Source organism: Dufourea novaeangliae, unplaced genomic scaffold, assembly GCF_001272555.1.
Source record: "Dufourea novaeangliae isolate 0120121106 unplaced genomic scaffold, ASM127255v1 scaffold8, whole genome shotgun sequence".
In the NCBI taxonomy this organism is placed as follows: Eukaryota; Metazoa; Arthropoda; class Insecta; order Hymenoptera; family Halictidae; genus Dufourea; species Dufourea novaeangliae.
The window spans coordinates 4,506,534-4,522,335 of record NW_015373923.1 but is presented as its reverse complement, the minus strand read 5'-3'; the positions used below and the strand labels follow the sequence as shown (position 1 = coordinate 4,522,335).

Sequence of the window (15,802 nt, the reverse complement as noted above, 5' to 3'; positions counted from 1 at the left end):
ACGCGTCTTATATTCTTGGGCAGTGGGCTTCTTTTTTCTTTGATGCTCGAGAGAATTAAGTACAAGAAAATTTCCTCTTCTTGCCTCTCCTTTCACGTAAATCCGTCTTGCAGGATCTTCGAAAAGAAAACAGCGAAACATCGATGCGACGTGTGGTTTTCTTTCTTTTTTTTCTTCGTTCGTGGTTCCACTCCTTCCGATCGAAACCACCGCGTTCCTCTCAATCTATCTTTCTCTCCCTCTCTCTCTCTCTTTCTTAAAGCCTTATCCTTCGGTCGTTAGAAAGTTCCATTTTTAATTTCTCCATTTATTAGTAACAAATTTACATAGGCATACGGAAACTTATGTTCTTTCTATACCTTTGCTTCATTATTATCTTTCTTTTTTTTTTCTTTTCTTTTGCTATTCGACAGAGACGGGATTCCATAACACTATTCGCTATACATTTATACTTATGCAATTAATCGAGGCAAGTCGTCCGGACTCCCGAAATCGTGTTCTCCCTTTCCTGTTCTCGTTGTTCCCCCCCTCTCTCGTTTCTAGTCAACGCCCCCCGTATATATCCGGCCGATTTCATCCCATGCAAAGAAGTACGGTGTAAACGTCGTCTGTGCCCGAGAACCACCGATCGTGGACGCACGGGAACGAAGAATTGCGCGGAACGTGTTTTAAGCGTAAGAAAGAAAAAAAAACCATAGACGAGGACACACCACTGGGTTGCCTCTCAACCAATACATAGAAATTCTGTTTCTTTTAATCGTATATTCACCTGGCGTTCTCTCTCTCTGGTTTCTCTATCGTCGTTCTCTCTTTTTTTGCATTTTGTTTTTTTTTTCGTTTTGTTTTTCTTTTCGACGCCGCAAAAACGTGGCTGGCAACCTCCCACGCATCGTGGTGTGTGTCGTCCGTTTCTAACTGAGAATCGTGAACCGCCCCCCACACAACAGGGGTATAAAAGGACTCGACAGAATTGCAAAATGCGTGAATATTCGCGAGAGAGTACCAGTTTTTCCGCGGAGAAAACGAACGGATTCTCCGTTTTTGTTTTTGCTTGTTTTTTTTTTTTTGCGTTTAGTTTAGATCTGTACAGGTGCCTCTATCGTTCGGCGCCAAGCTGCCGGCGCAGTTACATCGACGCGGCTTAATACCGTTTCACCGGGACAGCAACTTGGCCGGAACGTCCGCGGTTAGGGTTCATTATGGATCCCGGCTGGTGTTTTGCGATGACTCACAGTTCTCTGGACTATGCAACTGGTAGGCTAAAAAAGGAGCGTGAACTGGAGACGGTCCGGGCTGCGGTTCTATGGTTCGCATTGCACGCCGAAATGCCCTTTGTGAATGGCTGAAAAGAAAAGGAACAGAATTCACGAATCGCCGCTTTGAGAAACAAGATACATCCATCATTATGAAGAGTGTCCGAATTAACGTGATCACACGAGAACCGTATCCAAGTGTATCTTTACAGAGGTGTCTTCACAAGTGTGACTTACTTGACCCTATTCACCCGTAGTTGACCCTATTCACTACGGTAGCTATTTTGGTAAGAATCGTTCGAAATTTGTCACCTAACCTCACTAGCTCAACAGTCACGAAGAATTACTGTGACAAAAAAAACGGTTAAAAATTGGAGAATAAGCTTCTCATGAGCTTTTCTTTCTACACTCGTGTCCCCCATATTGAACTCTATACGGTACGAATAGACTGCGGATTTTTATGGGACATCACATTTTAGAAGGTTGCTCACGACGACAAAAACAAAGGTAGAAATTTCGTTTTTCTACTTAGGTATCTTATTGAATTTAAAAGAAAATAGAAAACGTTCGAATAACGAATAAAACATAAAAAAAGTATTTCGTCATTTTTAATTGTTTAAACGTGGAAATTTCAAGTTTTATAATAAAATAGTACTTCTTTATGAATGAAACGACATTTGTCAAACAATTATTTAAACTCATCAACTGTTTAAAACTTATAAGTGTATTATTCGAATAAAATTCTGCCCAACTCTGACCTATAGGCTATAAATGCATAAAATCCGCAGTCTATACATCCTAGACACCCCGCGTATGAATTCAGTTATGCATCACCCGAGATACATTACAGATGACCATTAATTTCAGACACTTTACACAGTAATAAATAAGAATAATACAAGTATTTACAAAGACGCAATTGGTAGATTGCGCTCTGGCCGTAGTGCATCCCTATTCTGTGCCTGATACTTGTCGGCTTCTTCTGCGCAATCCTCGCTCGCGTCCTCCACCTCTTGTTCGACGTCGGGACAAAGTTCGCAGGCTCTCTCCAGAGTTTTTCGCGCACTGTTGCTACGCTCCAGAACGTAACCGTTCGTAGAATCGTTGGATTGTGCGGGCGGAGACCAGTTACTGAACGCATGAGTGTACGGGGCCGCAGATGCGTACGGTCTCTGAAAATCGAGTTAAAAGCTGTTTATGGATGCACAGCGCACTCGCCGAACTATAGCAATAAGATTCATTTTTTTAAATTATATTTTTCTTTAATGGCCTTGAATAATTATAGTCACTGAATTCCTAAGGAAAGGGACTATCATTGTAGGTGTTTAAAAAAGGGTGATTTCATTAAAAAACAACGAAGGTGACCTTGATATCTCTTTAAAAAATGACAAAAACAAAAACCATTCAACTTTGTCCTTTAAGACATTTGACGTATCCTTAAAAACAACGAAGATATTTGAGGTGCAAACGTTAAGTGACTCACCCTGTATACTGTGGTGTCTCGTGAGAGAAAAGTTTTTCGTTTATTCGCCGACACATACCTTTTCGAGTTCTTCGTGCAGCCAGTCAATAGCATGTATCCACTTCCTCTTTAGCTCGGGACTGTGATGTAACAGCTGATGCGCTGGTCTACACTTACTGAAAAGGTGCACCATACATTTAATGCACTGATAGGCTCTCTTTTGGTAATGGTGTTTGCTTCTCAGTATTATCTCGAATAAACCTTCCCTTTCATCTGGTACACCTACGAAATATTTTTATATTTTCAAAGACCAGTACAATCGCGAAACACTTTTGTTGGGCATATGTGTGTTGGAATTCGTGCCTTTGAGCGCATTGTGAACGCGATGCGTCTGCCATGAATCCTCCATAAGAAGCATGGCCAGCAACAGATCCGTGTGATGTTTCAGCTCGTGTGTAAACGAAAATCCGATTTGCCACAATAGTTCGCTGAGCACTGTCCGCGACAAGTGTGGATTTTCCCAACAACAATATTGAAGTAATTTCACCGTATCCTCGGTGACGTTTACGTCGGCGTCTTCGATCAGCTTCTTCATGTAACTGTTAACGTACGTTACCAATTCAATTAATTGTTACCACTCAAGTAGTAGTTGCGGATGCTCCGCCGACAATCGACTTCAAAATGTGCTCTTTAATGCTTCTTACCTGTTCTTGACAAAAAGTATATCTGCTGCCTGCGGTTGAATAATCATCACGTATTCATTCTGACACGCTGGATCACCGTGCGGATTCGGTAGAGGCGCCTCGCCAGACTGTGCGTGACTCGAGAGTGCTTTTGAGGATACGTCACAGCAACGTATCAGCATACTGACTACTTGGTGCAATTTCGTTAGTTCTGGGTATTGATATTTGATTGTGGGGCCGGGACCTTCGTCGTTTGCGACCAACATAAACGTAACTGGGACATTCAACTGTAATAAAAGTACAAAACATTAGAACAGTCCACATGATCATGTAAATAAACAAACGAGGTAGGGTGTCAGTAGCCACAGAAGAAATTTATGCACGTAAGTTTATATGCTCAAGGTGGCCCAAAAGTCACTAGACCATTTAAAAATATAACTTTTTAGAAAGAGCCACTGTCAAAAACAAAAATGGCAATTTAATTTTTTTTCCTTCGGGAAGGAGGGGAGGAGGCAAATCCAATTTTTTTCCTCTAAGGTAGGGCAAAAGCCACTTTTTTCCATTAAGTGCCTCCCCTCCGGCAATGCCCATGTCTATATATACTTCCATCTATTTTCTAATTTAATTAGCTCGGAAATTTATGGTGCTACCCTTGTATCTTAAAAAAGTTCATAACAGATTTTGCTTACCTTAAGCAACTGAGCCTTTTCAGCTAGACCAAGTGACGCGTATGTATAGAACAGAGAAAAGTAATGTGGCAGATGACGCCCGTGATCAGAAATTTCTCGATGAAGTAAAGAAAGAACAGCGTGTAATAAGTGATCACTGAGCGTCGCCGTTGGGTCCAAAAGTATGGCTGAAAATAGTCAATCAAAGATTTTGTGAGACTGGAGATTGAAAAATAATATATTACCGTACATACATACGAACATCTGTAAAAACGATTTGAATAATACTGAAGAACTTACTTGGTGCGTTTAAGCTAGGTGGCACGCATGGGCCATCCTGAAGGGAAACGTGTGCAAGAAATACCAAAATTTTGAGAAAAGCTGTTCGAACCTCTGAACTGGGACAGCTCAAAAGGTACTCGCAAAATCTAAAGACAATGAATGATTCTCGTTAAATATAGACATTTCCTACGGTCATGCATAATATACTGAAAGAAAATCGTGGTACCTATGCGGGTGATTGAATAGTACATTGTGAGCGAACCAGGATCGTACGGATTTACTACTGCGCAGATGATGGCACACGATGTCGTACCAATCCGTAGCATTGCCGCGCAACGTCTTTTTGGTATGGAAACCTGTATAAAACAGGAATCTCGATGCTAATTGAACAGACAACATCGCAAGTTCTTCCTGTTCAGGACTCTACGGATAACAAATGAAAAATATAATGACCATAACCTAATCATGAAGTTGCGTTGAAAAGAAATTGCTCGATTCACTTACAAGTTTTTCGTTCATATGTTGTCTATTGATATTATGAGGATTACAGGACACAAGTTTCTTAATAAATTGAAAATACTCTGCGCTAAACTGATTCCGATTATGCATAAACTTTATATTTTGCTTCCTGACGCTATATTCAATGGCCGGGGGCATTTTCATAACTCCTAGTTTCGTATCTACAAGTAAAAAGTATTTTTTTTTAGCATTGTAAAACCTTTCGACAAACAGAAGGTCCGAATAATTACTCACACAATGATAGTTCGTTAACACTTTTCATTAAAGAATTTTCCTCTACGTCTAGTCTGGTGTAAAATAACATATAGGCGTTCCACCATCGTTTCTGTTTCCTGTAACTCATACGTTTGAGCATATGGTCAAACACCTCTCCCAAGTAGTCACCGCCGAAGCACTGAGATTTCATTTCTTCCTCTTCCTCCATTTTACATTCCGTGACGTCACCGTCGTCGAATTTATACCACTTCGCGACACCATCGTTTTGTCTATCATTAAACCATCAAAATAAATTCTATATATAACTGCTCTCAAATATATAAGCTTCTTTATATATCGATTTATCGAGACATTGCAAGATCTTAATACCTGTGTAAAATATAAGAATAGTAATGGCCACCGCTAGCCTGACCGCTGTGCACTACAATGCCGGTCAGTTGGTATTTAGTACAAGTTGCTTTCATCGACTCCTCATAATCACAGTCTATTACTTCTCCCTCCACTTTAGCCAGTCCGGAAACAGTGTAAGGTTCCATGTCCAAGTCTCTTGGAAATTCGAAGTAATCGTTGAACTTGATGGCGCAATCCCTTTCGAAGTCATATTCAAATCTTTTCAACTGAATCGCTAACACTGGTGGTAACTTCTTCACGCATAACCTTTTCACGGTAACAACCTAAAAAAAAAAATATATATATATATGTAAAGGAGTAAAATATCACTCACTTTGTAACTCTGTCTCGTTTGTCACTTGATGTCGCTAAATTTTCACAATAATTTATCGACGCCAGGTAGTTAATTTTGAAATTTTCAAAAGCCCCTTATACCTTTTTATTACACTTGTCACAGTGATAAGCGTCTGCGCCTTCCAGTAATTCTCCTTTCACGTACTGTTCGAGGGAGTCCAATAAGTTACTGTGATTTCTGATATCCACGCTTATCAAACTGAACGGCTCCTCCTTGGAATATCTGAAGATAATGTAATGCGGTATTACAGTTTACCGAAAAGAGCCGAATTTAAGAATTAAGAAGGTACCTATGAGGGCAACCTTTGCAGATTTTCTGGTCACTATATGAACCACCAAGAATCCTGCTCATTATTTGTCCGTGTCCTAAAGCTTTGAGTGCCTCGTCTAAGCTTTCCACTAGGCTCATGAAAAACTCTACTGCGTCTTGTTGTTCCCTAAGATTTACAGGTTCACCTTGAAGCCTGAAAATAATACACAGATGGCACCAGTGAACATAAATTAGTAATTATTCGTATACTCTGCAGTCTGTTTATAACTACGTAATATTGTTAGTACTAATTTTATTCGCAATGACACAGCAAAAGATACTGGAATCAGAGTTGGGCAATAATTGGACTGCTTTGTGATTAACTCTCTAATCGATTATTGATATCAATCAGTAATTATAAATAATTTTTGTAGTCTGTAATCATAAATCAGTAATTTGTAATCTATTCGATGAATGCTTAATTTATATTTTATTAGAATTAGTGATGTACATGTGTACATGCATACAGCTCCCATAGAGAAATTAGTTTCTTATGCAACAATGATAAACGTACCAAAGGCATATAAACTATAAAATGTTTGAAATGAAAGTTATATTAAAAACAAACTATACTTCTATATCAAGATCATAGTTTTTAATCAGTTTCCACTACATAATAAATATTTATTTTCAAAAAAATAATTACGGTATTGTTATTAGTATTGTACTGATTCAATCACGATCAAAAGTGTAACCATTCCATGATTAATGGTTGCTGAGTCAATCATGTTCTTCGATCACAATAGTTTCGATTACTTCTGTTATTCATTAATCAGTGATTAGTGATTACTCAGAATTAATGTATTCTGTATTTGTTTCAGGTGACAGATTACTCATTAATCAGTAATCACTGATACTCTGACAGACCTGATCTCACGTAGTTCCCAGCTAAAACTCTGTATTTTCCATTAAAAAAAAATCCAGCTGAACGTTCAATATATAATCTCAAACTCGAGTTGTAGTATGTAATTACTTACTTGAAGTGCTTCCAGAGGCCTCTAGGTATGTAATATTGCAGTTTGCTGTAAGCCAGATGGCCGAAGATCGCTTGTACTTGTTTCAAGATCCCGATATTATATTCCTTCCGGGATTCGTCAGCTCCGCATTTCTCCTCGTTCGTATCGTTGTCGTTCGTCTCGATTGTTTGCTCTCCCTCGATTCGTTCCTCGCCGGAGAAGTCCTCGTTCAAGTCCGTCGCCGCGCCCTCCGCGGCGAGCAGACCGACCCTTATACTTTCGACCATGTACAATTGTTGTAATACTGAGTTCATGTAGCAAGTCGCGCCCGCGTTCTTCAAGCCCACGAACCCCTTCAACGGCCTGAGTCCGACCGGCGGCAGGTAATCCCATTCTGATAGCGGTTCGTCTCTCTCCGAGTAGAACATGTCAGTGAGCATTGTGACTAGAAGTTTCATGTTGGGTACACAGCCTATACAAAGACCTACAAGTAAATCAAACGCCGCGCTGGTCGACTGCGGGGTCGTGCATACTGGGCTCGCTTGCGAGGCACTTAATTCGCCCGTGCTACGAAGTTGAAGCATCAGACGTGACGCGGGAAATACAAAATCCTCGACCAGTTCTTTGACCAGATTCGCTCCGTGCTCCTCGTCGGAGCCGAGCTCGAACTTCTTACTGGCCGGCAGAAACGCCAACAATTCTTTCGTTAGACTGAGATGACCCTCGAGAACAGCCTCCTCCACTTGGCTCTCTCCGATCTCTTTCACACAGTCCCGTACCTGTTTCAACCAAGCTATCTCAAGGTTTAGCAATCCCTCGGCTGTTACAAGCGGGCATTCCGACATATGCGCGAAATTCAACAATCTGCACAACAATTGGAAGTACTCGTGGCTTTGTTTCGCGTGCTCCATAACGGTGGTGTCTAAAACACTGAAGAGCAGCGTGATGGCGAACACCGAATACTGATGATCGAGGCTGTACCATGTCGATATTAGAAAAAACTGTTCGGCGGATGTCATTCGGATCATTCTCGAAGGGCTCAGCAGTACAAGGTCGATCAGAAACGTGTGCCACATTTTGTCCCTGGGCAATGACGCCAATGCGCTCTGGTTTAGTACCAACGCGATCGTTAGTACTTCCAATGCCTCTTTGCAGACCAACACGTCGTTGTTGTCGGGATTATTCAACGGCTCCTTATCGTTCGTTTCGTGTAGCTTGTGAAGCATCTCGACAGAAGCGTTTATGTTATTCAGGCTGCCCGTGGAGGCCGCCCATGCTAGCCTAATTATGGCACGAATGGTCGCTACATCCATTATCGGTAGCTCCCACGACAAGGTTTGCATATAGAGCTGCATACACGTGTCGGATTCGGTTCGTCCGCACAGCACAAAACGCGCTAAATGTTGCGCCAATTTCGCCGCTATGCTACGCAACATGCACTCCGTGTTCTGATTCGGTACGCTCTGCAACGCTTGCTTCAACACCGCCATCGGGGTCCAATTACTTTGAACGTGATTCTCTTGGTTTTCCGATATCCCCGCTTGCACTTCGTCCAGCACACAGGCCATGACGTTGCCCACCACGGTCAGCAACAGTTTACATAACTTTAACACGGTCAGATAGGCTGCCCGTTTGGTAGTCTCGTCGGCGTTTGGTAAGAACTTGTTTTTCGTTAACATCTCCAGAATCACTTCGGCTTCACCGCTCTTGATGAAATTGCACTGAAACTCAAACGCTCTCTCGGACATTGGATCCAGAGCCGGCATTAACAGACTATATAAAACCTGAAACACAGAGACGAGTCACTAATTGTTCGTAAAGTTATACATCGTACAGGATGTAAAGGTGAATGTGAAGGTTAACACAGCGCCGGATCAAGGAAGGGCTGTAGTACAAAAAACCAAATTTTTAAATACTTTAAATACCAAAAATTTGATAGCCCTGAGCCATAAAAAATCTTAACCGGGTCTGGGTTAACACTTCCGCCACACAGTGAAAGTGAATCTTTGTTTAACACGTTCAACTTTACATCCTGCGTAGAACACAGAGATATTTCGATTTACCTCTAAATTGTATAAAACTTGGCTAGGACTTGCAGTAAAAAATAAAGAATCTACTGTAGTGTTTTGTTCATTACAAAGAGCAGTATCTACATTATCGTCCTTTTTACAGTCACCGAATAGCCACTGCAACCGTGACACAGTAAGGGTATCCGGTGGCACCAATTGCAAAAGGTTTCGTGCGCCATCGCGTAACTGCGCGTGTTGAAGTGTACATCCCAGATCGGCCAATTGAAAGAAAAACGTAGCATACTGCGATCTTTGCGATATGACCTGTAATAAATATAAAACGTGAGGCACTCAAATAATTCCATTAAACGTACTTGGAAATGTACACCGACGTGCAAACTCGGCTTCCGCTAGAGGAAAAAGTGAGGTAGGCAAAGGGTCTCTTACCAATTAGTTTTGGGAGTTACTAAAATTTATGCCAAATTAACATTCGGTTCAACATTTATTTCAGTACTTGAAATAAATTTACCATGTAGTAGAAAGCCCTTCGCCTATCTCACTTTTTCCCCTAGCGGAAGCCGAGTTTGCTCGCTATAGTACTCTGCATAGAGATTTTAATTTTAAATCGAAAAACGAAGATAACATACCACACCCGGTAAGCTATTTTCTGCCTCTACGTTTGACCCATCGTACGGTTGATGGGAAGAACTAGTAGAACTATCGGAACTACTATCCGGTGAGCTTGGCATGTTGCTGTTTACTTGACTTAATTTTGCAGATAACAACTGAAAGAAAAATATTCATTTCATTGTTTCATTAATCCGCCGGTGGTAGCTCAGTAGAAAAGACGTATTATTATCAGTCCAAACCATTTTATCTCTCAACGGAGTTTGAGAAAGTAGCTTCCTGTCATCTGCTGGATCCAAGGACTCTCCATTAAGAAATAAGTCGAGCTTCACGTTCGAGCCGTTCGCTTTAATCCTGCGCAATATTTGTCGTCTCAGTGATCCCAATGTGTCGTTACTATGCGTGAATATATCTATGTCATCTACATTAAGACCAGGATTTGCAAAACGAATGATAAGAGACAGATGCTTCCCACGAACTGCTCTGTAATACCATAAACGGTAGAACGTTGTAATTATGTTAAGCAGCGGAATTTCTCGACGAATATCGATAAACAAAAGAAAATTATACCTATGCAATGGTAATATTCTCCGCTCCAAGGGAAACGCCGAATCACACTCGTTTATATACTCTTGCAACACCTTCATCACACGACACATTTTCATAGCCTCCATTTTAATCTTATTCGACATTTGTTCTTCCCGTTCCTCTTTTCCCTCGAGGTAGACTTTACTCAAAACCGAGACGGTGTCGTAATGTGCTTTCAATCTGTCCATGCATTCCCCTATGTACGTTACATGAAACGCCAGAACCGACGAGTGAAGTCGTGGTCCTAAATTAGTGTTGACTTCCTTTAAAAGTTCTATGGCTCGATTCGCAATCTCTTCGGGACTATTAGTCACTACCTAAATGAATAAATAGTAAAACGGATACACTAACAAACTCGCGTTGTTACGTTACAATTCGAGAAAAATGTAAAGGAAATTACAATATTACTCACTCTCCATAAATAATCTGTACCGATTAGGTCAACGTCATCCATAAAAAACGTTCTTCTCTTCAATTTCAATTTCCCTTCTTTCGAATTAACGGCTTTGAAGAATCGCTCGTAACACTTGATACCACTTTCCGTGAGCAACGTTGGATCCAGTTGTAATATATTGTTTTGGAAGAAATCTTTGTTTATTGCCGGATCGAGGTCTGGTTCGTCGCCCATTAATTTCGAGAACCATTTGAAGCAAGCTTCTCGGTCTGATACAAACACGCCCTGTTCTGCCAAGCATTGCCAGATCTGTACAGCTTGATCCTCGCATAACCATAATTGACCGTCCTAGTAGAGAAAAATTTGAACGTTAATAGATCGTAATCGGCATTGCTGACGTTTACATTAGCGTTACTACCCAAGTGACTGATAACATACTTTCAATAAGAAACGTAGGAAATTAAGCCTTTCCTGCACTTGCATAATGTGATTGTATCGACCGTCGGACATGTAAGTGTTCGGATCAATGTCCGGATTCTCTTTGACTAATTGCCGCGTTTTGCTCATATAGTTCGTTAAACTGTTTGCCACGAGTATTACTATCGTATGTTCTGTTTGAAGTCGTTGTATGACATCTTGCCTTAAGTAATACAAAGAAAACGTAACGAGTTATGTACGGGCGTAGAAAACGGTGGCGCACGAGGATTTATCATTGTTTAAACGAACACACCTATAATGATGACCCCGTTGACCGTGACCTATGCTAGGATTTGGTTCGTAAAGGCAACATATTTCTCGGAATTGTTTTAAAGCCGGTAACACCCACTTATCGCCGTTCTTCAATTCTTCCACGCACTTGTCCAGCCAAATTGTCTTTTGAGCGTCCCTCTCTTGTGAGCACGAGTAATCGAGAATCTTCACGTGAGCAGTTAACGCTTGATCCATGATCTCTGTAGGCACCTCGTCGGAATGAGCCAAATTCCAAAACAGAGTTAAAACCTAGTTTCAGAGAAACAAAATACGTGCACGTTAAATATAAATGGAAAACAGAAGTTATACTTCACCAGAAACACATGGTATACAGTTGAAGAAAAATGATAAAACCTTATGCGCCATTACTCCGTCCTTATCATCTTCTGCTAATCTCCTGATTAATTCTAATAACTTTTCTCTTTGTTTCTTATTCGCAGTCTTCCAGCTCATCTATATTAAAAATACGTTTAAGTATTAATACAGACCAATGACTATTACACGTTAATAACACAACTGTAACAGCATAACAATAAACACCTGAAAACATTCGAACAAATGATCGAGTTGTTCAGGGCTAAAATCCCAAGCGAGTTTGGCTAGTAAATCGTGAACATTTTTCTCGATTGCCTCGTGTTTCTCTGCCTGAGCCGCCCAAACAGCGTCCAAATCATCTAAAGTCAAGGCTCGTTCTTTTATAATAAAGCGTAAAATCTTTTCCAACTTTTCAACGTACTGAGGTTGATGTAACGAATCTCTTAACACGATTTCTAACACACCGTTCTCTTTTATCCATTTCTAAATAAAGAAAAACAAAAGGAACGCAAATCAGTCTCTGAACTATGTACTCACGAATCACAATAGTATCACGTGAAAATTTCAATTGAACATACAGCCATACGTTCCGCAGTAAGCCACTCGTCCTCTTCGACAATCGCGTTACGATGCTGATAGAAACTAACAGTGGTAATTACTTTGTTCACTTCATTTAAAGCATTCATCTTTCCGTTGAACGAAGAAATTTGTAAGAGTCTCAATATCATCTTCAGTCTCAGAATTTCCAAGTTTTTAATCATCTCGTCCTGCAACGGCACCCGCGACACTAGACACTTGGCGGATTTGATTATGGATGATATCGCATCATTTTTTGATTCGTTCTTCGCTTCTTTCTTTAATTCTTCGTCAGTCAAATTATTCAATATTACAGGCACCATTTCCTATACATACAAGAGATTGTACAAGAAATCGAAAACCGAAATAAATAATTAAACTGTAATATTACTTACCACGATAGGCATTAAATATTTAACTATTGTGTCAACAGTAAGTAGTTCATAACATAAACCGAAGGGTCGGATTAATGCATGAATAACTGGTATTGTTAAATTTCGGCCGCTCTGAAATCTAGAGAGCAATATCTCGAATCCGTTAAGATTTCCAAACCTGTAACAAAAATGAGGGTATTTAGTACACGAAATGTAAACTGCAAAATTGTGTACAAGTGTTAATAATAGTAGTGATTCACCTATTTATGAGATCCACCAACCAACCACGAGTACTTCTTGAATCAACGGGTGGCCGTGCATAAAGTTCTTCATCAGGAATATCGCTACCAGGAGGAACAGTTTGTGAAACCCTGGCAGCATTAAATGTGTGAAATCTAAAAAAAGAATATCAAAAATGAATATAAAATGGTCCACGTAAAGAAAACTTAAAATGTTCTTAAAATGAGTAATTGACTTACTTATTACTAGGATTAAAAACCATTGCCAGCAACTCGAGAAGAGGAAACCAGTCCTCATCCAGTTTCAGGACACATAGTTCCACCAACCGTTCGCAGTTCGCGTTAATACAACATTGAATATTTAACTTCCAACCACCTACTGCATCATCAGTCAATATTTTGGTAAAAGAAATTGTGAGTCCTTCTCGAAAAAAGCGCTGACACGCTTCGCTTTGTACATCAATTCCTAGAGTAAATTACATACTCCGATATTAGTATCTGTTAGTTAAATAAAACGCTGTAAGTTTCATTATTATATATAACAACCTTTTTTACAAAGATCAATACTGGCTTGTAACAGGCACTCTAACTCTTGTTCTGGCAGAACTGGTACAATCCAACGTGGACTAGATATTTTTTCATGAAGAATATTGAGTTTCGCGATGGGAAAGTCAGGCTCCCCCTGAAGTTGATTACTATCCTCTACTGAAGTTAAGGTATCATTGGTGCATTCTGTTTGTACCACATTCTCCGTGAGTTGAAGTCCTGACATTGTGTCAGCTAATTGTTGAGGACCCGGTGGACTGTGCATCTGTTGTAGAATTTCATATTATTCAACAATTACGTCGAGTACAAAGGGATTGAATTTTCAAAGTTCTTGCAAAGTATAGCACTATTGTGAAATTATAAGAATGATATTAATCAAACATACCTGTGTACTTTGCTGGCTGTCAGGAGGGTCTATGCCTACTCCTTGGCCTCTTGCAGCAATTGTCATTTTGTGTGCTGTTTGCTATACTCCAATTGTCTCAATACCTCTTGGTCCAATAATCGCACCACCAATAACAATCATCCAACTCATTCACTGACATTAAATATAATTATACCCTAAAGGCCTTGTTTGAATAAACTATACCTACATTATCTGAAACACAAATAACAATAATCCATGATACATTCGTCAAATGAGTTTCTTAACATTCTTAAATACATTCAAAATGTTTCATGTCACTAAATGCTGTACTAATGATTGAAGAACTACAGCAAATTTAATGTAAAAGACTACAATAAATTTAATATTGCTCCTGGTGGAAAAGACATATTATAATCATTAAGTCGCTTTAGAGCTAAAGTACACATGTGCTGCGAAAAGTTTTAAATCTATATTGGGATCATCAAACCATTTTGACTCTCTTGGAGTTTAACAGTTCTTTCCTTTCGACCTCGCATTAATGGCTATTTAAATGCAGACAAGCAACACCACTACAATATCATTGTAAAAGCTAACTGAAAATCGTTGTTTACCCGTTTACAAAACGAATTGTCATTGGTTACTACTATTCTCAAGGCTCTAAACCGTAATAATGACCACAGATTCTGTGTCCTGATAGTATCAATAGGACCACCATTCCAAAGGTTCTGTTTTAAGACCACACTACATCGTTTCCACCAGGAATTTCGTTCTCACTGCATCGTGCCACTGTAATTCGAGCCTGTCCCGAGGCACGTACCGGTGTACAGGTAGCTAATACGCGAATCGGGGAAACGGCAACAGAAAAAAAAACCGAGTATTTAAACGGTGGGACTGCGTTCAAGCGCATAGATAACGAGGGACTTGTCGCGAATTCGATAAGTCGCATGACAGCATGATCTTGCTAAGGTTTCAACCGATGAATTCCGATCGTTCGCCTCAGCCCGACCGGAATTGACGAACGTATTTTAAACAATTAATGATGTCACTCGTCCGTACAAGACCAATGTCCACGGGCGAATAATTCGCATCTAACGGTTTGTATACTTTTTTTGGAATTTTGCAATCCACCAAAGGTACGATGTCATGTCGCGAATTATTCTTCTATCTCCCTCTCTCTCTCTTTCTTCCCATCTCCCTCTCCCTCCGACTCACTGGCTCTCTTTCTCTTTCAGCCGGTCCGGTTTCTGTCGACGGTACGGCATCGGTCCGGCGAACGATATCGCGAAAGATCACCGGCGAATCAGCTCGAAATTACGGAAAATACGTCTACGGCATGCTTACAAAGGACCCCAACGTTGAGGCGACGATGGAATGAAAAATATATCTCGGGTTATTCGTACGCGAAGCCACCTCTCCGACGATCGTACGATTATCGTATTGTTTACGAGAAATAGATGAAATGAATCCTATACGACCGGTACTTATGGGATTTCAACGATCCTCCGTGTTCAGGGAGCAACTATTTTCGCCCCGTTCACTCAACCGGGCCACCTCCGGACAAAATGGCGACCATCCTAACGATTAGCACTGCCGTATTAAGAAAAAACCATTTTAAATTCCCTTCGTGAACATATCCGCGCAAGGATATAAACGTACCGCGGGCACAGATTTCTCTAACTATCGGCGATTAAACGCGTGAAACTTTTAACGACGGGGAAACGCACCTTTACATAGTAAACGGTGGTAGAAATATTTGTTGCACTTTTTGACGTGACGTTATGGAACTCACTGGCGAATCTGTAAACACGGCTATCTTACGGCGCTACTGTCGTCCTCGAGTTAAAACGACCACCGTATCCCACTGATACTACTACGTTCACGGTGCTTGTCTCGTGCCCCTTTCCTCGATCATTCAATCTCGATC

The 15,802-nt window shown here is 40.5% G+C and overlaps 1 protein-coding gene across 1 annotated transcript; it reads right to left on the bottom strand.

The window, feature by feature from the left end:
- Window positions 1–482: 482 nt before the first annotated feature.
- LOC107194979 (probable ubiquitin carboxyl-terminal hydrolase FAF-X) lies at window positions 483–15,678 on the bottom strand. The gene is made up of 30 exons (XM_015584708.1): window positions 15,603–15,678; window positions 13,897–14,109; window positions 13,512–13,776; window positions 13,206–13,431; window positions 12,987–13,121; window positions 12,748–12,904; window positions 12,355–12,678; window positions 12,002–12,259; window positions 11,816–11,914; window positions 11,442–11,710; window positions 11,150–11,351; window positions 10,730–11,059; window positions 10,300–10,634; window positions 9,972–10,212; window positions 9,750–9,887; window positions 9,157–9,426; window positions 7,115–8,877; window positions 6,118–6,291; window positions 5,909–6,050; window positions 5,453–5,757; window positions 5,102–5,352; window positions 4,853–5,028; window positions 4,575–4,771; window positions 4,367–4,494; window positions 4,088–4,254; window positions 3,420–3,685; window positions 3,079–3,314; window positions 2,795–2,997; window positions 2,163–2,425; window positions 483–1,342 (listed from the first exon to the last, which is right to left on the bottom strand). The coding sequence occupies exons 2-30, from the start codon at window positions 13,960–13,962 to the stop codon at window positions 1,198–1,200; spliced, it is 7,731 nt and encodes a 2,576-aa protein (XP_015440194.1). The 5' UTR covers window positions 13,963–14,109; window positions 15,603–15,678; the 3' UTR covers window positions 483–1,197.
- Window positions 15,679–15,802: the final 124 nt, after the last annotated feature.